Raw genomic sequence first — 25,133 nt, forward strand, 5'->3', positions numbered from 1 at the left:
CACAGGTTCGATCCCTGGTCCAAGAAGATCCCACATGCCTCAGAGCAACAAAGCCTGTTTGCCACAAGTATTGAGCCTTTGCCCAGGCTACAACTACTGAAGCCCATGTGCCCTAGAGCCCATGCTCCACAATAAAAGAAACCACCGCAATGAGAAGTCTGTGCACTGTACCCCTCAATCACAAGTAGAAAAAGTCTGTGCTGCAACGAGGACCCAACACAGCCAAAAATAAATAATTTTTTTTTTTTAAGTAAAAGCAAGACTCTACATATTCTATTCCCTTGTCTCCTCTTTCATCTAATCTCTTACCACTGGTCCCATCTTTCACTCCACTCCAGCCACACTGCACTTCTTGTTCTTTGGAGAACTCAGTCAAAGCTCCTGCCTGAGGGCTTTTGTGCTTACTATTCCTTGTGCCCAGAGGATTCTTCCCCCAGATACCCACATGGCTGGTTTCATCACATCCTCAGATCTTTCCTCAAAAATCAACTGAGAAAGCATTTCCCTGGTCACCTTATCCAAAATTTCAATTCTTCTCTTTCTCAAATTTCAAATCCCCCTTTTCATCTTTTTTCTCTTTAGCATTTATTACTGCAAAATAATATAATATACATTTTACTAGTTTATCTTATTTGCTGTCTGTCTCCACCCACTAAAATATAAGTTTCTTGTATGCAGGGTTTTTCTTTTTTCTACTTTGTTCATAATTGTATGTCAGCTACCTAAAACAGTACCTGACACATATAGGTTCTCAATAAATGTTTTTTAATAAACTGAAAAAAGTAATAAATATGAATGATACACTATAAAGACTATAAGAAGACTTTAGAGAAGGAGGAGTATATATATATATATATTTTTTTGTTCCCTTCCCTTCAAGAAGGGTACATGGAGGAAGTGACTTAAGAGTAATTACAATAGAAGGCACTTTTCCCTTTATAATTCAAGAAGTTGAATTTAACTATGTTTAATATCACTCAAGTTGCTTAAATAAACAGTTCAATAATGGAATGTTTTCTGGTCTATAATGTGTTTATACATTTATGAAATTACATTTATTTGTAGCCCTTGTCTCTTACCTATTCTGAGGAAGTCAACCAAAAATTTAGATAGATATTTAGATAGATATTTATGGAATACTGCCTCATTACCTTACCTCTTTCAGTTACCTTTGAATCAGCTAAATGTCACTCACTGCCTGTTGATGCAAGTTCATGTATGGTGCAATAAATAATGATATTTTTCCATGCAATGATCCCTACTTATGCAACATCCAGTTGCAGTGGTAATCAAAAAATGGGCCAAAGGACTAAATAGACATTTCTCCAAAGAAGACATACAGTTGGCTAACAAACACATGAAAAGATGCTCAACGTCACTCATTATCAGAGAAATGCAAATCAAAACCACTATGAGGTACCATTTCACACCAGTCAGAATGGCTGCAATCCAAAAGTCTACAAGTAATCAATGCTGGAGAGGGTGTGGAGAAAAGGGAACCCTCTTACACTGTTGGTGGGAATGCAAACTAGTACAGCCACTATGGAGAACAGTGTGGAGATTCCTTCAAAAACTGGAAATAGAACTGCCTTATGATCCAGCAATCCCACTGCTGGGCATACACACTGAGGAAACCAGAAGGGAAAGAGACACGTGTACCCCAATGTTCATCGCAGCACTGTTTATAATAGCCAGGACATGGAAGCAACCTAGATGCCCATCAGCAGATGAATGGATAAGAAAGCTGTGGTACATATACACAATGGAGTATTACTCAGCCATTAAAAAGAATACATTTGAATCAGTTCTAATGAGGTGGATGAAACTGGAGCCTATTATACAGAGTGAAGTAAGCCAGAAGGAAAAACACCAATACAGTATACTAACGCATATATATGGAATTTAGAAAGATGGTAACAATAACCCTGTGTACGAGACAGCAAAAGAGACACTGATGTATAGAACAGTCTTATGGACTCTGTGGGAGAGGGAGAGGGTGGGAAGATTTAGGAGAATGGCATTGAAACATGTAAGAAACGAGTTGCCAGTCCAGGTTCGATGCACGATACTGGATGCTTGGGGCTAGTGCACTGGGACGACCCAGAGGGATGGTATGGGGAGGGAGGAGGGAGGAGGGTTCAGGATGGGGAACACATGTATACCTGTGGTGGATTCATTTTGGTATTTGGCAAAACTAATACAATTATGTAAAGTTTAAAAATAAAATAAAATTAAAAAGAAAACAAAGATAAATGAAAAACATGTTCTCTTGAGATTTCTCCACCATCTAGAAGAAAACTGACAATCAAAGTTAACTTATTTTCTTATAAAAAACTGAGACAAATCATTATGACATTAAATGGTAAACTCAACTTTAACTAATTAACAGGGAGCAAAATTACTAACTCTGAGAACAGTCAGTTAATTAAGGACTTTATATCCCTTCCAAAGCCTTGTAGGAAATGTATAAATAAAACATATTAATGAATAGATACAAGAGATATTACTCAATATACTTGGCTTATCTGATCCTCTGAATGAAATGAGTACTATGGATTTTTATCCTTAGAAAGGTTTAAATTATATAAGAAGTATTTGGAGAATTCCTTACATTCATGATTTTAAAGCCTGATGTATAAAAGCTTCATTAATTTTGATATGCATGCTTGTTATGTACCTGTCATTTAAAGTTAGATAGTTTCAGTATATTTTGCATTCAATATCTCCAATTCTTGATGCTTCTACAACTCCTTATAAATCATAGACTGATCCCACTGACTCTTTTGTTGACTATGAGGGCTACTGCATTTCTTCTAAGGGATTCTTGCCCACAGTAGTAGATATAATGGTCATCTGAGTTAAATTTATCCATTCCAGTCCATTTTAGTTCGCTGATTCCTAAAATGTCAGTGTTCACTTTTGCCATCTCCTGTTTGACCACTTCCAATTTGCCTTGATTCATGGACCTAACATTCCAGGTTCCTATGCAATATTGCTCTTTACAGCATTGGACTTTACTTCCATCACCAGTCATATCCACAACTGGGTGTTGTTTTTGCTTTGGCTCCATCTCTTCATTCTTTCTGGAGTTATTTCTCCACTGATCCCCAGTAGCATATTGGGCACCTACCAACCTGGAAAGTCCATTTTTCAGTGCCCTATCTTTTTGCCTTTTCATACTGTTCATGGGGTTCTCAAGGAAAGAATAGTGAAGTGGTTTGCCATTCCCTTCTCCAGTGGACCATGTTTTGTCAGAATTTTCCACCGTGACCTGTCCATCTTGGGTGGCCCTACATGGCATGGCTCATAATTTCACTGAGTTAGACAAGGCTGTGGTCCATGTGATTAGATTGTTTCTTTTTCTATGATTGTAGTTTTCAGTCTGTCTGCCCTCTCATTGAGAAGGATAAGAGGCTTATGGAAGCTTCCTTATGGGAAAGACTGACTGACAGGGAAACTGGACTATAAAGCAAACTGAGCACTGAAGAAGTGATGCTTCTAACCTGTGTTGTTGGAGAAGACTCTTGAGAGTCCCTTGGACTGCAAGGAGATCCAAGCAGTCCATCCTAAGGGAAATCAGTCCTGAATATTCATTGGAAGGACTGATGTTGAAGCTGAAACTCCAATACTTTGGCCACCTGATGCAAATAACTGACTCATTGGAAAAGACCCTGATGCTGGGAAAGACTGAAAGTGGGAGGAGAAGTGTATGACAGAGGATAAGATGGTTGGATGGACCAATTCAATGGACATAAGTTTGAGCAAAGTATGGGAGTTGGTGATGGACAGGGAGGCCTGGCGTGCTGCAGTTCATGGAGTCGCAGAGAGTCGGGCATGACTGAGTGACTGATCTGACTGACTGATCCCACTGGAAGGATCTCAAAATGATTATCTTATCTAGTCCTTTGTTTCAATAAAATAGGTGGCAGAAAAATCAAGGAAACTTTCTACAGGTCCAGATATTGAATAATTTCACTTTTGATAAATTGACAATAAAACCAAGGCAAAGGTTCATTACATTTCCAGTATCTTAAATCACCTACAATAGAAAATCTTATAGATGATCCAAGTAATGGTAACATGTTATTCCTAAGTCTACCAAACACATTCAAGTCATCCTTGAATATACAATTATATATTTATTCCACTTTTAGAAAAGCTTCAACATTAAAATCAAATTAAAATATCTTTCTTTTGAGTTCAAAGCAAGTTCAATGCACACCACTCTTTCTTCCTCCTTCTCCCACCTCTCTATATAAGGATATTATCAGTTGCAGAGTACATCATGAGAAACACTGGGCTCGAAGAAGCACAAGCTGGAATCAAGATTGCCGGGAGAAATATCAATAACCTCAGATATGCAGATGACACCACCCTTATGGCAGAAAGTGAAGAGGAACTATAAAGCCTCTTGATGAAAGTGCAAGAGGAGAGTGAAAAAGTTGGCTTAAAGCTCAACATTCAGAAAACGAAGATCATGGCATCCAGTCCCATTACTTCATGGGAAATAGATGGGGAAACAGTGGAAATGGTGTCAGACTTTATTTTTCTGGGCTCCAAAATCACTGCAGATGGTGACTGCAGCCATGAAATTAAAAGAGGCTTACTCCTTGGAAGGAAAGTTATGACCAACCTAGATAGCATATTCAAAAACAGAGACATTACTTTGCCAACAAAGGTCCGTCTAGTCAAGACTATGGTTTTTCCAGTGGTCATGTATGGATGTGAGAGTTGGATTATAAAGAAAGCTGAGTGCTGAAGAATTGATGCTTTTGAACTGTGTTGTTGGAGAAGACTCTTGAGAGTCCCCTGGACTGCAAGGAGATATAACCAGTCCATCCTAAAGGAGATCAGTACTGGGTGTTCATTGGAAGGACTGATGCTGAAGCTGAAACTCCAATACTTTGGCCACTTCATGCGAAGAGTTGACTCATTGGAAAAGACCCTGATGCTGGGAGGGATTGGGGGCAGGAGGAGAAGGGGACGACAGAGGATGAGATGGCTGATGGCATCATGGACTTGATGGACATGAGTTTGAGTAAACTCCAGGAGTTGGTGATGGACAGGGAGGCCTGGCATGCTGCAATTCATGGGGTTGCAAAGAGTCAGAAACAACTGAGCGGCTGAACTGAACTGAACTGAATGGATTAAGAGAGGAGTAGACTTTCTTGTATGTCATGTTGGACACTTTTCACTGGTACCAGCAAGCCCTGATATAAAAGTAACCTAGGGGTGCCAGTGATGAAAGACTTTGTTGCCATGGTGTCATCTCATAAATCATCAATTATTGTCTGTTATTATAAATGTGACAGCCACATACTGTCATAAAAGGATTCACATTTTCATCTATTTTTCAGAATTTTTTTCCAGAGATCATTTGCTTTGTAAAAGAAATGTCATGACAACCGTTGAACCATTCATTTGGACTTTTGTCAGTTTGGCATGTCTGCATCCCAACCTCTTTTGCATTATTAAGTAGTTTATAGTTCATAAATGTATCTAAACATGGGTATATAGCATAATAGACTAATACAGAAACAATGGAATTCTTTTGGTTGCTATGACAACCAAAGCTGATCAATTTCCTGTCACTGTTTTAAAAGAAACACTCCAAAGACCGTAAATACTAATTACAATTGCAAGCCATTTGCTAACATGTTCACTTTACAGATTAAAACAGTTCACGCCTAATTTATCATTTGACATGTCCTCCCACATTTGTAGTGTGGTTCAGAATGAATAATAACTTCACTTGTTTACAAAATCTCCAACTTTATTTAACTATTTTTGCAGTTTTTGGAATCTAGCTGTGCCACCATAAATTCAAAAAAACTCAATGAATTTTAAAAGTGCAAGGAAAGATTTTGAAAGGTAATTTCTTGATTAAGGTTGAAATGTTTGCTTTAACTCTTCCCTATAAATGCTTATATATATGGCAAAACCAATACAATATTGTAAAGTTAAAAAATTAAATTAAAAATGAATATAAAAAAATAAATAAAGAAGACTAGTTGCAAAAATTTCAAAACAACATGTGAAAGAATGTCTTGTCCAACAATCTATTCAGTTAAATAACTAGTAAAATTGGTTAAAATCTGAAATGATTTATTTAGTGAAGGTACCAGCTGAAACTCTGAGAAATTCATCTTTTGAAAGAAAGCAGTAGATTTAGGGGGAAAAATTAAAAATCCATTAGGCAATGCAGTCATAGTACTGTATAATCTAATATTATGTCCTCCCTTCTCCACTCACACACATTTTATACAGGCTTTAAAGTACATACTTCATCTTTTCATGGGGAAGGAGACATGGGGCAAGTATTTCTATTTAAGAGAGTACATAAGAGCAGTGCTACAAATTATTAAACTATCTTTGGAGGATTTCCATGTCTGACTAACACTTGTGAAAATAACAGGATACCGTTATCCTATATAGAGCTTTTTTTAACTAAAGTTATTTTTTCAGCATTCATAAATCACATTATGAAAAAAGCTTTGCTAGTGTGCATCATTTTGATTTAAATATTAAGAAAGGAAATAACCCTGCACTGCTCATGTTCATTTTTTTTACTAATTAACAAATCTAGTACTTGATTAAAATACTTTCCAAAGCTAAATGGGTTCTTCCTAGACTTTAAATAATCACCTAGCATTTCTAGAGAGGCTGATAATTTTTTCAAAATTAAATATAATACATATGATCCAGTTGATTCCCTAACAAGGAGAAGCTGCAACTTAAAATGTTTGCCTCCGAAAATACCTACAGAATGTGCTGTTTTGTGGGGGATTAAGCAAAACAGATGACGTGAGGTCCCTGTCCCTGTTACTATCTGAACAATACTATTCTTACCAAAATTTATTGCTTAACAGGGCCTGTCCTGACACTCCCATGACAGACCCACCCCATAATTCCTGTTAATCAACACGGATTATACGTCCAAAGAAAGTAAAAATCCTTTAGTGGGTCTCCTTTGGTTGTACAAGAAGGAGTGACAAAGTGCTTCCAACTGCTTCTTAACCCAGCAGCTGTAGCCTCAACACTTTAGGGCTCAGAAGGCCATCTGACAGCCCGTGCTCACAGATGCTCCTCTTCTTCTAGCACCAGCTCAATGACTCAGAAGCAGGAATTTTATATCACCACAGTGTTCAAGTGAAAGCTCCAGTGCCCTTATTTCAAAAGGAAATCTGGTCAGCCTGAAGCAATGAAAACTAATCTGAACCCAGTCAGTCATTGGCTGGAAGCATATGCTCAGTAAAACAAAGACTGAAATAAGGTTTGTTTGTTCATTTGTTTGTTTTCTTCGCCACTTCAACTGTGCCTATATCCTGTCTTTGTTTGTTTGTTTGTTGCATAGACTCCTCATTTCAGAAAAAACTTACAAAATGTCGTAAGTGCTATACAGTGCTATGTGAGAAATAGAAAATAATGTAATTGATAGTAACATTTAACTGCTCAATAAATATTTATTGGATTTGAAGACTGAATGTCAGGAAAATTTGCTGGATAATGGAGATAACAGAGGTCAGCAAAACAAAGGCATGGTCCCCACCTTCACAGAGATTATTAAATTTTGTGAGACACGACAATCTTGTGAGAGACATCCACAGGTCCATCTGATCAATAAGAAAACAAAGACTTAAGAGATTTTCAGTGGTTAGCTTGTAATCAGAGAGCTAGTTATTTATAGTGACGGATTAAACACAAGATTTCTGACCACAAACTAAGGACTCCTACCACTATAACAGTATTTTCAAAAGTGTATTTCATGGGATACCAGTTTTCTAAACAAAAGGTTCTTTTAGTCAAAATACTGAGAAATTGTGTATATCACATCTTATAGATTCATAGAGCAAATTAATGAATTATAAGCCCTGAGAAGACCTGTGATAAACGAATTTGTTTATGTTTGTTTAACACCATATTTCCCAAACTTATTTGACCCAAAACTCTCTCTGAGGAAAAAAGGGATCCACAGTGACTCAGGAACTGATGATAAATTTAGTATATTGGATACAGGGGGTGGGGGGTGTTTTACAGAAAGGACATGTATGCTGGAGAGGTGCACAGTACCTTTTAAAATCTATGCATGACCATGGATGTGTGTGACTATAGAAGACTATGATATATTCTAGATATCATAGATATAGTATGAAATTACTAGATATTATGAAAGAAATGAAGATATATATGTGGTAAGATAATGAGGTCTATGTACATTACCAGGATGATGGAAAATTTAGGGTATAAACAAGAAAATGGAACTGAAGAGTTCCCCTGACCTTCTTTTTTAGCCACTTCCAACACTTACTCAGGAATGAGAAGATCAAATCTTCCCCTAATCAAACTTTCCCCTCATGGCTGATTCTAGAACTAGAGCAGTAAATATACAAAATGAGCTTGGGGCATCTTATAGTACTAGAAAGTAAAGAAGTGCTCAGAAAAATATACAATGACAGGGACATGTAGAAAGTACACAGCAGCCAGCTGAAACAGCACCCAATGACGAAAGCTGGAAAAATTTAAGGAATAAAATGAATAATGTTGTACTGGATTACAAGTCAAAATATAAATTAAATACCTATGAGATCATAGTGAAAAAAAATGAGTGAATAAATAATAAGAGGCAAATCTTCCTTGCAAAAGAATTCCAAATAATTTCTGCAAATGCTTTGCCTTTATGAACGTGAAGCATAAATAACTCCCTACTCCTTAAACTGTGGGCTGCACATAGTGACCTCCTTCCAAAAACTTCAGAAGAGTACAGTATAGACAGGGAAAAGGAAAAAAATAACTTTATATAGTGGAGAAACTTAGTAAACACTACAGAAGCCAGGTGATTAAGTCAACCCCAATAATGATAAGTCATAATGATTTTATGTATCTTTGTTGTGTTGAAAATGGCACATTACTACTGAGGTCTTCTTTCCAAAGACATAATTTAACAATGAGAAAAACATCAGAAAAACTCCCATTGAGGGACATTCCACAAATACCTGACCTATACTTCTCAAAACAGTTAAGGTCATCAAAAACAAGGAAAGTCTGAAAAACTGGCAGAAGGCAAGAAGAGTCTAAGGAGACATGATGACTAAGCATAAGGTGGTATCTTACATCTTGGTCTTCCCTTGTGGCTCAGCTGGTATAGAATCCACCTGCAATGCGGGAGACCTGGGTTCGATCCCTGGGTTGGGAAGATATCCTGGAGAAGGGAAAGGCTACCTACCCACTCCAGTATTCTGGCCTGGAGAATTCCATGGACTGTATAGTCCATGGGGTGGCAAAGAGTCGGACACGAGTGAGCAACTTTCACTTTACATCCTAGAATAGAAAAAGGACATTAGGGGACATTGAAGAAGTCTAAATAAACCATAAACTTGAACAATAGTATATCAATACTGGTTCACTAACTGTGACAACTGATTCATTAATTTTAAGATATTAACAATAAGGAAACTGGGTACAGGGTATATGGCAAGTCTTTTGTACTCCCTTTACAATTTTTCTGTAAATCTAAAACTATTTTAAAATAAAAACTTCATTAAAATGAAAAACCATCATCTCTAACCATTTTGGTACCAAGCTCAACTTTATTAAAAACTGCTTTGTCTCTACATGAATCTCTAATTTAGTCCCCAAAATCACAAGGAGTGATTTTTGAAGAGGGAGGGCTGGACAAACACGAATTAAGGAAAGCACTATTTGTTTATAATGCAACTGAAAAGTAAAATATGTATATACAATTGTTTAATAGGCTGCTTCAAACAGAAGTCACCAATTCCCTTTATGTAATGTTCTGAATACAGTGGGAGCTTTATTGCCACAAGTAAACCATGATTAAACAATAAAAACTACTAACTTTTTTATATTTAATATGTTAGATACATCAATATCAATATAATATCAATATATTGATGCACTATAAATTACACCAATGTAATTTAATGCGTTTTTGTAAAACGCTTACAGAATAAAGAATATAAAATGACTATTTTTGTTATTTAGGTTAATTTCAATTTAAAGTAGCATAAGCATACAGCTCTGTTGATTATATTGCAGAAACATACTATTTAGCTAGAAATAGCCATTTTATTTTTTAATATAAATTTACTTATTTTCACATTATCTTCATTATTTTCACATTATCACATTATTTTCACGTTTTGAGAAGTATAGAGGTATATTCACTTTTCACATTATCTTCATTTTATTTTTTAATACACATTTATTTATTTTAATTGGAGGTAATTACTTTACAATATTGTAGTGGTTTTGCCATATATTGACATGGATCCGCTACAGGTATATATGTGTTCCCCATCCTGAACCCTGCCCCCATCTCCCTCCCCTTCCCATCCCTCTGGGTTATCCCAGTGCACCAGCCCCTAACACCCTGTCTCATGCATCGAACCTGGACTGGTGATCCGTTTCACATAAGATAATACGCATGTTTCAGTGCCATTCTCCTGAATCATCCCACCCTCTCCCTCTCCCACAGAGTCCAAAAGACTGTTCTATACATCTGTGTCTCTTTTGCTGTCTTGCATAAAGGGTTATCATTACCATCTTTCTAAATTCCATATATATGTGTTCGTATACTGTATTGGTGTTTTTCTTTCTGGCTTACTTCACTCTGTATAATAGGCTCCAGATTCATCCACCTCATTAAACTGATTCAAATGTATTCTTTTTAATGGCTGAGTAATATTCCATTGTAAATATGTACCACAGCTTTCTTATCCATTCATCTGCAGATGGGCATCTAGGTTGCTTCCATGTCCTGGCTAAAATAGCCATTTTAAATGAAAATGTCCAAATCATCTGACCTCCATCAAATAAAAATCAATGAATAATTCATATATATATAAATAAAAATATTGTCTATAGGGAGAATCTCTGGTAATAAATCAGTTCAAAATGTTTTAAATATTTCTAATTGCAACAAATCAAAGCATGGCTGCTATTATTAATAGGCTTGAATATTTTATATGTTTTCACATTATTTACATATTTTTAAAATCTATAACACTACATATCAGATGATATATCACTTTGTATCATGAATTATGAGCTATCACTTTACATGAATCTACTGATTGAGCTACATATAATTTTAACATCTTAGTTTCCTAATGGATATATTAAGACAATCTTTTACATTTTATGGCTGAATCATTTTGTACTGGCCCTCTTTTTAACATTATAATTAGTTAAAAAACAAAAAACTCCCAATAATAATCCAAAGTAACAGCAGATCTTTGAAGTCTTAGTATACTGGGAGGAGGTGAATCCTTTGAACAAGTGTATTTTTTTGTATTGAAAACTCGGGTATTCTCAAAAATAGAAAGCAGGGCATGTCTTTAAGGTGCTTCACACATATCTGCAGGACTGTTGAGCATGTTGCCATGGAACATAATTCCTTCAAGGACTACAAACCAAAGAACGGCCATTTTGGCATAATAGTACCATTTCCGTGGTGGATTCATGTTGATGTATGGCGAAACCAATACAATATTGTAAAGTAATTAGCCTCCAATTAAAATAAATAAATTTATATTAAAAATAAATAAATAAAAAAGTCTGTCCCACTTAAAAAAAAAAAAAAAAACATGATTTTTATTTTCTCAAAAAAGCAGAATGGTAATTTCCCAACAGTCTTCTCAGTCACTTTTTTTTTTTTTTTAAACACCCAAGATGTGCTGTCTTGAAAATGCTCTGACCTACAGAAACTAGCTGAAAGGTTTTGGGATATCTCTGTTTTGAGTGATTTACTTAGTGCTTATTGAAAAAGTTAGATAACTTGATTACATCTCCACATAGGATAGGTATGATCAGGGAAAAAAATAATCTAGATTAACTTGGCACAAGTTCTTCTTCACTGAACTAATGGAAGTAATACAGTAAGCAAAATAGCGGTTTTCAGAGTATGCTTAAACTGTAAAGCAGGATGCCAATTAGCAAAAATTGGCAATGGAAGTTCTTAAATATGGGCCCAAGGGTCAGTTCACAAATACACCAAAATGGGTAAAAACACTCAAAGGCAACTTATGTGGGATTTTCTAGGCTGATTGTCACATTCGGACAATGAAGGATGCACATGTGAATTGTATTAATCTGGAAGTCATTTGAACAAAGTGTGTGAACCACAATTTTCTTGAAATATCTGATATTGAAACTGTAGGAGGCCAATTCACTTTCTAGGAATGCTACAGTCAAACATTTTTCTCAGGACTATTCATAAAAAGAGAGGTCTCTAAAAATGTCTTCATCACCAGAGATTAACTGATTTAGATTCTGTTTGCCAGAACTGAAAACTTCCATAAGTAGAAGCTTCACTAAAAACATAACTATGTTCAATATTCTCATAGACAAAAAAAGTTTCCTTTTAAAAAGTCATTGGAAATAGGTATTCTGGGTATTCTGTGCTTGAGATAGTATATATACTTGTGTTTGAACATGTGAGTGTCTGTGAGTGTGTTTTATGGCATATTTGCAATTCCAGGAGTTTAAATAAGATCAGTTTCACATCTTTCCATTTTATATTTTAATCTCATAATATTAGATAGTTATGCTTCTGAGTGTTCTTTCTGGTACATATAGAATCTAAGAAATCCTGAAACCTCTTTGTTAAACCTCAGGTTAAAGATCCAAATCTTCCTAATGATAAGTCTCTCCAAATGCAAAATCCAATTACTTACTCTCCCTCTATCCAAATAGAAATACAGAATATACAGAATAGTCAACCTGAGTCCTCTCAATACTTTAAGTAGTTGTGTGCAGCACCATAAAAACATTGCTAGAAACAAATCTTAAGTGAGCTGAAAATACTGAATAGTCTCTTCTTTGAATCTGAAATCTGCATAAAGTGAATTTGAAAAGAAACAAAAAGCCACAACAAACAGTGGTGGAACTTTGATTGCATTTTCAGCATTTGAAATATGATGCTTCAGAGTATGCAACATTGAAGATTAATTCAAGATTGTGTGTTATGACAGTCTAGTCCTTCTAATGCTGAACACCCGCTTCCATCTTCTATCCCTCCCACACCCCCAGTTGTCCTTGAATTAAGAGACACACAAGATAAACAGGATAAACTCATAATCTTAAATAAGTGAGAGAGTGTTACAACAGATTTCACAAATTGATAAAATTCAATTTTGGCTTTATGGTTTATGCACAATAAGTAAATTGGGGTTCAAGGAAAGGGGGTGATATGTATCATAGAACAAAGGTTATAGTTTGTTTCTAAGAGATTGCTTAGTCAAACATCCTAATTTTACAGATGTAGCAATTGAGGTCCCAAGCCACAGAGTGATTTTCAGGGTTGTTAAGGCCATGAAATTCTGACTTGAGATTTTCCAGAGCTCTTCCTGGTACACCACACTATTTCATCAAATGAGGCTTTATGAGAAAGTGCTTTGTAACCTGGAAAATAGTTTACAAAATTTTACATACTATTTGTATGCTTATCACAACTTCATATATTTTAAATGAAAAATAGTGACGTAAATAGTGTCAGTAAACATTGCTATGTGCACTAAGTGATCAGAATCAATATTTCATCTGTAATGTATAATCATGGAAGAGAATCAATTAAAAAAAAACAATCATTTTTTCTTCAAAGAAATATTTGTTTAAAAAATACCTACTACATTTGCAAGAATGTTAAGATATAGGAACTCTTATATAATGCTAGTGGGAGCTCAAACCAGATCAGATTTAAAGAGCAATTTGGCAGTAACTATTAAATTAAAGCCCACAATTCAAAAATCTCACTTATGGCGTATACACCAGAGAAATTCTCCCACATGGACAAAAGAAAATATGATGTTTATTACAGTACTGTATTTAAAGGGAAAAAAGCTAACCAAGGTTTATTTTGAAAATTCTGTCAATCTATTTGAATCTCCTTTTATAGGTGCTGTCTGATTTTATTTTTACAAACATTTATTTTAAGTTCAGCAAATATGTTTTTGGTCCCTCTAAAAGTAGTCATGTATGGATGTTAGAGTTGGACCATCAAGAAAGTGGACTGCCAAAGAATTGATGCTTTTGAACTGTGGTGTTGGAGAAGACTCTTCAGAGTCCCTTGGACTGCAAGGAGATCAAACCAATCAATCCTAAAGGAGATCAGTCCAGAATTTTCATTGGAAGGACTGATGCTGAAGCTGAAGCTCCAATACTTCAGCCACCTGATCCAAAGACCTGTCTCATTGGGAAAGACCCTGATGCTGGGAAAGATTGAAGGTAGGAGGAGAAGGGGACGACAGAGGATGAGATGATTGGATGGCATCACCAACTCAATGGACATGATTTTGAGCAAGCTCTGGGAGTTGGTGATGGACAGGGAAGCCTGGCATGCTGCAGTCTGTGGGGTTGCAAAAAGCTGGACACAACGGAGCGACTCAACTAAACAGAAAACTAGATTGGCTATCCTGAGTCTGGTATGGTAAAACTGTAGTTCTTCATTTTAGGACAGTGGAATAAAACAATAATTTCAAGCATAATTATGATATTTTTTAATGTTATATACACAATATATTTCAGCTTCATGACCTCCTCTGAATGTACATTAAGTATGTAAGTGGGCGGCCCCATGGCAAATAGATGGGGAAACAATGGAAACAGTGAGAGACTTTATTTTCTTGGGCTGCAAAATCACTGCAAATGGTGACTGCAGCCAGGCAATTAAAACATACTCGCTCCTTGGAAGAAAAGCTATGACAAACCTAGACAGCGTATTAAAAAGCAGAGATATTACTTTGCCAACAAAGGTCCATAGAGTTTTTCCAGCAGTCATATATGGATGTGAGAGATGAACCATAAAGAAGGCTGAGCACCGAAGAATTGATGTTTTTTAACTGTAGTGCTGGAGAAGACTCCTGAATGTTCCTTGAACATCAAGAAGATCAAACTAGTCAATCCTAAAGGCAATCAATCCTGAATATACATTGGAAGGACTGATGCTGAAGCTAAAGCTCCAATACTTTGGCCATATGATGTGAAGAGCTGACTCATTAGAAAGGACCCTGATGCTAGGATAGATTGAGGGTAGGAGGAGAAGGGGATGAGAGAGGACAAGATGGTTGAATGGCATCACTGACTCAATGGACACATTTGAGCAAACTCCAGAAGATAGTGAAGTACAGGAAAGCCTGGAGTACTGCAGTCTGTGGGGTCACAAAGAGTCAGACATGACTGAGCGAATGAACAAAATGTACATATATACACACATATAATGAAATTAGATGTTTTGGTAACTAGTCTGATTCTAGTTGTCAGGTTATAAAATATATTGATCCAACGTATATGAACTTTGAAATCAAACAGCCTTGATTCAAATGCTAGCTCAGTATTTGTAGGCTGTGTGGCCTTAGATAAATCACTAACCTTCATTGTACCTCAATGTCATCATCTGCAAAACAAGGATCACAATAATAGCCCTTGCTTTATGGGGCTGTCATGATGATTAAATGAACTAATACATGAAAAATCACCAGGTGTATCATGTTTGAAAACTGTTAGATACTATAATGTTCTGGCAAAAAAAAAAAAAAAAAGCTAGCTCATCAAAATATATCCTGAAAAACTTTATTTATATGTCTGCTGCTGCTAAGTTGCTTCAGTCGTGTACGACTCTGTGCAACCCAATAGATGGCAGCCCTCCAGGCTCCCCCGTCCCTGGGATTCTCCAGGCAAGAACACTGGAGTGGGTTGCCATTTCCTTCTCCAATGCATGAAAGTGAAAAGTGAAAGTTAAGTCACTCAGTCGTGTCCGACCCTCAGCGACCCCATGGACTGCAGCCTTCCAGGCTCCTCCGTCCATGGGATTTTCCAGGCAAGAGTTTTGGAGTGGGGTGCCATCACCTTCTCCAATTTATATGTCTACATTGGTCAAATGCATCAAAAAGTCACTTATTTCTTAGATTCTCTACCTTTGAGGATTAACCAATTAACTAAGAATCTCCATTTGTTAAATTTTTCAGGGAGCGGTTTTAATTAATTACTTCATTTAAACATAGTTCATCTGTATAACACAACAGATTACTTGTGATCAAAACTATCTGCTGATCTAGAAAGGGAAGCACTGTCCACCCAAATTTTATTTAAGTAAATAAACATCAGCTGTTTTACACGGTGTCATATGTATTGACCAGTTGTCCAACCATTTCTCATCTTTCATATGTGTCTGTATTAAATCTGCAAGTAGAATAATATGTGAAGAAGTGAAAGGTGGGGATTTTTTAGTTAAGATTTGACATTTGGCATTCTTTTATTTCTTTTTCACTTTTCTCCTTTTAAAAATTCCTCTAAGTTTCTCATCAAAAATGACAATATTAATTTACCATCCTAAGGATTTATGGTATATATCATAGGGGTTGTTAAAGCAAGTTTGCTGCTAAGTCACTTCAGTCGTGTCCGACTCTGTGTGACGCCATAGACGGCAGCCCACCAGGCTCCCCTATTCTTGGGATTCTCCAGGCAAGAACACTGGAGTGGGTTGCCATTTCCTTCTCCAATGCATGAAAGTGAAAAGTGAAAGTGAAGTCGCTCAGTCATGTCTGACTCTTAGCGACCCCATGGACTGCAGCCTACCAGGCTCCTCCATCCATGGGATTTTCCAGGCAAGAGTACTGGAGTGGGGTGCCATTGCCTTCGTAAAGCAAGTTTAGCAGTGGGTAGTTTTCTTTTTTCTTGTTTTCCTTTTTTTCCTAGAGAGATTGGAATTTAATTGTTTCCTTTTTAGACAAATATTCTTTTGGATTGCCAGTGATGAAGGGGTATACAGATGTCAAAAGCAATGTAGCACAGTGGGATTATGTGCTAAGGTCCAGGGCAAGACAGAAAAACAAGCAAAGTCCAGATCAGTCCAAGCTACTTCTTAGTAAAATCTCAAATGACCAGCTTTTGTTTTATCTTTGCCAATGCCTATCAAAAGTTCAAATGAAGTTTTGTTGTGTTAACTACTTACATTTCTTTTATTTCTTATTTTAACCATTTGTAAAAACAAAGGAATTTCACTAGATAAAATTGGGAATTTGTTTAAAGGCAAGCCAATTTAAAATAAAACAACACATGCTAATATACATGGCTTTCTTCCTATTAAAGCACCATAAATAGGGCTTTATATAGTAGCCTTAATTATATGACAGAACCTATACCTAAACATTGTCTTTTGGACATAGACGAAATGATCTTTCATACCACATTTCATTGATAAACATGAAAACAAAAAATTTATGATTTTATCTTAGTTTTCAAACCACATTGAGGTAAAACTATCTTGTCTATTTCTATATAGTAAGAAAAATATCACAAAGTGCATAACCACAATTTTTAATATCAGGAGAATTATTTACAAGCACTCCACTTATTATTTATTTACTTTATATGAATTTTCCATCATCAAGACCTTTGGGTGCATTTATAACATACTGTGATTTTTTTTTTACACAGAGGACTTACAATTTAAACTAAAGGTTGCAAACTAAGTCCATAGGCTAAATTCAGACCACAGTTGAGTTTTGCTTTGCCTGAATAGCATTGCTTTTTTTCTTTTTTTGGGGGGGTGGGATGGGGAGGGCGGTTATTGACTTTGTTACCAACATTTAAGAATTGGGGAATTTAATATAAAATTCTGGATTCCCAGCTTCTCTTAAACAGTCAGATATTAACAACACTGAGCCTGAATTCCCATTCTGGTAGCAATCAGCTGAGTTGAGTAATAGCTGCCACCTTTGGAGAAGGAAATGGCAACCCACTCCAGTATTCTTGTCTGGAGAATCCCATGGACAGAGGAGCCTAGTGGGCTACAGTCCATGGGGTTACAAGAATCAGACACAACTAAGCAACTAAACCTACCTTGGAAAGAATATATGTTCTCCTGGTCACCATAGTCCCCACCACTCCCTACTGTTTATGGCCTTTCGTTTATGCTACTATTCTTGCTTCAGTAGGTATTAGAATTTGCGAGTCTCCTGTTTCTCTGTAGTTTGTGTGTCAGTACATATACTTTCAAAAACATTTCGCAGTTTTTCTCTGATTACAGCAAATGTAAAAACTGCATATATAATGTGTGTTCAGATTAATATATCTGCATATATAATGTGTGTTCTGATTAATCTAGAAGTAAATCTATACAGTTATTAACTATTTTGTTTAATTTAGAGAAAAAAGTTGACATTAATTCGCATGTCATTATACTTTTAAAAAGTCCATTTCAATGCCTGAATTCAATTGCATTTATATAAAATCAAGAACACTTATTTTCAATATCCCAAACCTAACCTCAAGGCTTAATCCATTTAAACTTTTTCAGTTAAAATCATTCATTAATTAAATCTAGTGAGTTCTAGTCTCCCTAACATTGAAGTTATAGTTTAAAAATAAGTTTAGCACTTAAGGAGGCACATCCACTGCTTCAGGTCACTTGGATATTCTTTAGTGTGCATGATATTTAAGAGTAACATTCAGTACAGAAAATACCCCAGATATTTGAAACACCACCCTGATGATTTTCATTTTCCATGTTGAAAACCCAGGAAAATCACATGGTATGGCCCCCATCTTTCCAACAACCCTATGACATTGTCCTTGTAAAAAAAAAAAATACAGATAAAACATGCATCATGAGCAGCCCTGAAGGAAGGGGGCAAAAGTCAACAAAGGGTGACTTAACCTGAAGAGGAGGTGCTACTGGCAGGCAATATCAAAATGTACTTTAGAATCATGGGTTCCCTTCCTTGTCCCTTAAATCTCTGTTAACTGCCCATTCGTTGTTCCCATTACAACCTAAAAGGTATGAAGCCTTGAGCAATATGGCATCTCTGGTTGCAATTTAGCTGAAATTGCATATATAAAGTATAAATATATATAAATATATATAAACATATATAAAGTATAAATCTTAAGAGTTTCAAATACTTTAAAAAGGTATTTTTAGAGTAAAAATAATTTCAAATATTTTAGAACTAGTATCATGCTTACAGCATATATATCTGTGCCTAATGCTTAGAAAGATCCAGGAGATTAGACCGCCTGTTTGTTTGTTTTTGCATTATTGCTATAGCACACTTAATAGCCTGTGCTGCCCTGCAAAAGTGAATGTACCTTCCTAAGCATTTCAGAGCCACAGGGCAGGTGAATCACTTTCCCATGATTTTACATAGGTGACATTATTTTTATGTCAGTGACCTTACTCAACCCCCATCAACTTTGTAGCCTTTCTCTAGCTTCTGCTTTAGTTCCCAGGAAAGGAGATGCTTTCTATGGTGGAAGTCATCTCCCACCTGTATGATCCCGGGATCCACTCTCAGTTAATACAGTATATATGAATGATCATTAACTGGCAATAGTGAAACTGTGAAGACCCCAATTAACTAAAACCCTCAAATAGATAGACAGGTTCTAATCAGGTATTTGGATTTTATTATTAATTAAGGATTAAGCAAGATTCAATATTTGCTGCTGAAAATTTTAAACAGTTCTACTTTCCTACCTTAGTAAATATAACACAGGGAACAAAATTATCGAAGTTGGGCTGAATCTGTACAGGCTCCAGGACATTCCCAGTAAGTTGATTTTTAAAAAATAAATACATAAATACCTGTTAACAGCTTGTTTTCTTGTCATTTGCCTCTTCCTTCTAAAAGGAGAGTGTAGCAAAAAATAAATAAATAAAACTGGTTAATTGAGAGCTCTGGTTAGTTAGTTTCCAATTAATCAAGGCTTTATTATATTTTACAAAAAATCTTCTTAAATTCTGCAGAAATTTTAGACAGGTTACACACAATGAAACACCAGCAGGGAAAACACAAAGAAAGTTGGAAAGCCTGAATTGCTATCAGATAGTGTTTTAAATATATGAATAATGTTATTACATTTCTGGTCTAATCCCCACTGAGTAAAGAATAATGTGAAATGTCATGTGGTTTAGGGCTTTTCTATGTATGAAGGCAAGGAAATATCATTATAGATTTATGTTGAAGAAAGTGGCCTAGGGTCATAACAATTTCAAAAAAGGATTCAGGAATATTGTGTCTTTTCCCTTTCTCTCAAGAGCCTTCCTTTCCATCCCATTGGGTATGCCAATACTTTTTAGGGAAAATAATCCTTTCTAATTTTCTTCTCATTTTTATCAGGCCAACAGGATGATAAAAGTAAGCCAGTATCAACACTATGCCTTAATTTCCTAAACATGGAGCCATTAATCACACAGCTCACTATACACTTTTTCTGAAGCAATACTGAACTATCTTACATCTTCCCCAAAAGAGTTATGTGCACATGTGCGCGTGCACACACACACACTCAGACACATACACATACACAGTCATACACACATCCACACAAAATAAGTTAAATATATAAAAGAGATTGATAAAAACCCATATAATCATCTTAGTTAACAAAACAACCATTATTTCTAACAGTATAATAGTTCCCAGTGCTCCTATACCCTTTAAGAACAATGAAATTTAAAATGATAAGCTGAAAAACAAAACCTGTAAGTAATGTAATTTGGCTATTTTGAGCCTTATTCCATTTCTTAGTAGTACAGAAACAGGAATCTCCCTCTAATACCCACTACAAATATATATGGTCAGTTCATCACCTCTTCAAAATCTATCCTTCTAATAGCTTTTTTTTTGAAAGGCAACTGCTTTCCTGCTTAAAGGTCTATAGAAAGATTTTTTAAATAAACCACAGTTGCAAACATATATCTGAGGTTGCTGGGGAAAGGAAGTGACAATGAAGGAAAGAGAGCATTTTTCACCTACTCTTGTGTCTGTCACTTAATTGTCAGAACTATTTGTTTTTGTTTTATAGTTCACTTACCCAACCTGTTTTGAAATTACATTTTCTTAAAGTAGAAAATACTCATACATACCAAGTCAATGATTATGCATACTTCCTTAATCTAGTGGGCTTTATGTTGGAGGACTTATTTCCCTTTCACCAGAGATCCTCCTTCTTTAACTATACAACTTTCTAAACTCAACAGAACTTTTTTTGACTGTCACCATATGTACATAATTATACTAAGTTAAGAAAAAATAATTTAAATCTTCTATAGCTTAAGTTTAATAGATTATTTAAAATAGACTTTGAAATTACCAAATTCTGAAACATTCTTGTTAGAATTATCCAATAAATATATAAATATCCATGAGCTAACTGTCCTTTTATTAAGGATTTTTAAATTTATTAGAAAATTAGGAGTTTACCTTGACTTTTGAAAATTTCTCATTTGTCTTGTCAATTGTTTAAGAATGTATTTTACAATACTGCCTAACACTAGTTATAACTCCAGGACCTTAGGGACCACAAGATAAATACACATACTTTATTTTTGACATTCAAAATAAAACATTATTTCTACATTTCTGAATTTGTTCAGAAGCAGTATCATTCAATCAAAGTAGTTGCCATATATTCAAATTTCCAAAAGATCAATAAAACATTTCTGTTTTAATATATGTAAAATGATTGTACACCTTAAAAACATACAAATTGGACTTCCATGGTGGCTCAGTAGTGAAGAATCCACAGGAGACATGAGTTTGATCCCTGGTTTAGGAAGATTCTACATGCCAAAGAGCAACTAAGCCTGTGTGCCACAAATATTGAGCCTGTGGTCTAGAGAATGGGAACTGTAACTACAGAGCCCACATGCAGCAACTACTGAAGCTCCTGTGCCCTACAGCCCAGCTCTGCAACAAGAGAAGCCACTGCAATGATAAGCCAGCACACTGCAACTAGTGAGTAGCCCCCACTCATCATCACAAGTAGAGAAAGCCCATGCACAGCAACAAAGACCAGCCAAATAAATAGATAAATAAAATGATTATTTAAAAAACATACAAATTTTGTCAGCTACCTCAATAAAACTAGAAAAAAATGTTTCCTATGCTTTTAAATGAGTCAGTGATTAACTTGCACATATTGCCATACTTTAGAGACTACTAAATTCGGCTTTAGCTGTTTGCAGACAAGATGATTTAGTCATTTAATGTGTTTTCCTGGCCCAATGCAATAAACAAAATGCTGATTTGGGCAACAAATGTAATAAATACGTCCTACCCTGCCTCTACTTCTAACTTTATCTGTAGGGGATAAATGACAAGTAAATCTGTGTTGGTAATTTTTTTTTAGTTTCTCATTGGAGATGTGATTACATCATGATATTGGGTAGCTGTTACATTTCCACTGTTGGAGCCTTTAGGAAACTTTCTTCACTCTAATAACTTTCTTCATTTTATATGCCAACTCTTACTCCACAGCAGCTTTTATAAACCTGTTTAATCTCTTTAGGGATCCCGGAAATTCTTGGACAAGAATGTATGTCAAAAGAAAAAGGAGCTGAATGTATCTTTCATTTTAAAAATATAAAAATAGAGGCCTGGATATTTTAGGCCTACTTAAGTTTCCAGAGGGCATCCAAACAGCCTCTTGATCACTTAAGTCTCCAAAGGCATGATTTTCTCATTCAAGAACCCAAACAATAAAACAACTTCCTCTTTTCCTCCATAAAATTCAGAAATTTATTTTTCCTAGAACTGGGGAACACATGTATACCTGTGGCGGATTCATTTTGATATTTGGCAAAACTAATACAATTATGTAAAGTTTAAAAATAAAATAAAATTAAAAAAAAAAAAACTTTGGTCATATTAAATATGTTTCTTCTGAAATACTTTGGTGCATGAGCTTGACTCTTTAAAACCTCAGTCGGATTTAAAGTCAGTCTAAAGGGAAGAAAAGGAAAATTAAATACGGGATGGATTGGTAGTTAATAAATGAGCTTACAACATTTTAAATTTTTGTAAGAAGGGGGCATCGATACATATATATTGTAAATAGTAACATAAATGAATTCTAATTATTAGATAATGTATCTGAAAGTATTCTTATTTTATCAAGCTTAAACATCAAAATTTCTCAAAACCTTCATAAATTTTAAACCACTTATTGTTGTGGCATATTTGTCCACAATATTTCTGTTGGAAAATTTTTTCCTTATAATCTTGCTATCCATGACTGTAGGTCTGGCTAGAGAAAACATGAGTGACCCTTTGAATCCTGTTCTTGGTCCATTTGGGAATTTTAGCCAGCCTTTCATAAGAGACTTTTTAAACCTTGTTTACACTAGTTATATTTCAGGTCTGCTGGTTGATGATTATGTCTTTCTATAGTATGTTTAGAATGACTCACAGAAAACACTAAGGAAATGCTCTAGAAGCCAAAGCAAACATTTATGGTAGATGTACATTAAAGCCCGGAGACACTGGGTGCAATCACAGCTTTATCAGATTTTAGTTAACTTGTTTTTGATGATTTGATAACACACTGAGGCAATAGTAAATTGACTTACATCTAAATAGTATGTCAATGTATGGCAAAACCAAAACAATATTGTAAAGTAATTAGCCTCCAAAATAAATTAATTAATAAATAAATAAATAGTATGCTGCCTACATAAAGAAGTTAGTGGCAGTCTCCAATTCTAAATTACTGAATTAAATGGTGTTTCCTTCATAGCATTTATAGTAATGTGTAAATATTTTATTTATTTATGCATTTTAGATCTATTTTTCTTTTGAAATAGAATTTCCATTGAAGAATGAGTTTAGGTTTCTTGTTCACAAAGTAAGCATTCAGTAAAAAGTTGTCAAATGAATAGGAAATTAGTTATGTAATGGGACAATTTACTCATTTAAATCCATCATTGTACAGTCTTCAAGTTTATTTTAATAAAATATATCTTAAGAACATATTTCTTCTATGCTACACTGATTTACATCATTCACGATAGGGCTTAATTTCTACAAGGACAGCCAGGGTGTTTTAGAATTAGTAAACTTTCACTGAGTAGCTAAAGTTGATTAGAAATATCATGAGCTCAAATTTAATTGATGGCATCAAATAGTCTAAACTTTTGATAGGTAAAAATATAGAATCATTATGAAGTTACTCAGGAGAGAAAGAATAGTTTAAATTTTATTTTAATTATACCTTTACTTTTTTTAACATTTGGCTTATTTGTTTAGTGAAGCTTAAATTAAATGTGAAACACTGACAGTTCTATAGGCAGAACTCAGCTAAGCTGTTTCTAACAAAATGAGTTCATTTGCCAGTTGATCATTCTGGTAATCCTATCTGGTTTAGTCTTGCTGCAGATGAAGACAAGCACTGTCAGAGCAAAGGAATCTTGATCTGGATATGCTCTCAATGTAATGGTAAGGGGCAGGAGTGGGAATGAAGAAAAGTATGTATCTGAAAGTCTATTAAGTCCCTTACATTCCTCCCTTGATTTAATCTCTGACAAGGATCACTCTACCATCATAAAATAAAATAAGATTAAATTAAAAGCATATTATCACCAATTAAGATATGAGAGGCAAGTACTTAACATTACACATTACTACATTTTGATATAGCCCCTTTTTGAATTCAGAATTCCATTAAATAATAATACCTTATAGTTACATAGATTTACAGTAACAAAACACCTTACTGTTACACAGTTTTACAGTTCTCATCATTAACTAATGCAGTACAACTACTCTATATGCAAAAGTGGGTTTGAAACACTGTCCCATTTGTATATATGTAGAAACTGAGATTGAAGTGTTTTTAATCCGATTCAGTGTTCTTCCACTTCCTATTGTTGACAATATTTATCTGAGTATGAATGAAATACCCCCTTTTCCTTGATACTTCTTCCTTGATCATTTTATCACTTTCATGATATGTAAAGAATCAACTTCTTTAAGAGTTAAGGGAAGCTCTTCAAATAGTTATAATTGATATCTAACAGTTTGTGTACTGATCCTACAGAGGCCACTTTCATCTCCTGATAGCACCTTCTTAGCTCAAAATATATCTACAAATATTTACAGATCATCAACTATGTACAAAAGGCTCTTTGCTATGGGGCTATGGAGAATACAAAAATCTTCAAGCATGGTCCCTGTTATCAAGTATATTATAATCTGAAAAAAGAAATATATTATAGTCACAAATTATTGCACTTAAAGTCTGTAAGTAGTAAACTCCACATGATTTCCTAGCATAGAATAGGAACTCAAAAGTATCTGATGAATTAAAGTTGAATGCTAATAGCTTAAGAATTT

The 25,133-nt window shown here is 35.1% G+C and overlaps 1 protein-coding gene across 1 annotated transcript in view; it reads right to left on the reverse strand.

Annotated features, from left to right (window-relative positions):
• The window catches only part of LOC132344341 (dachshund homolog 2-like), a 361,118-nt gene that overhangs the window by 128,385 nt on the left and 207,600 nt on the right, over nucleotides 1–25,133 (reverse strand). The window contains exon 2 of the mRNA XM_059883832.1: nucleotides 19,604–19,642. Coding sequence (XP_059739815.1) covers nucleotides 19,604–19,642 — 39 coding nt within the window. The remainder of the gene's footprint in view (nucleotides 1–19,603; nucleotides 19,643–25,133) is intronic.

The sequence above is a fragment of the Bos taurus genome, chromosome X, assembly GCF_002263795.3.
Source record: "Bos taurus isolate L1 Dominette 01449 registration number 42190680 breed Hereford chromosome X, ARS-UCD2.0, whole genome shotgun sequence".
Lineage (NCBI taxonomy): Eukaryota > Metazoa > Chordata > Mammalia > Artiodactyla > Bovidae > Bos > Bos taurus.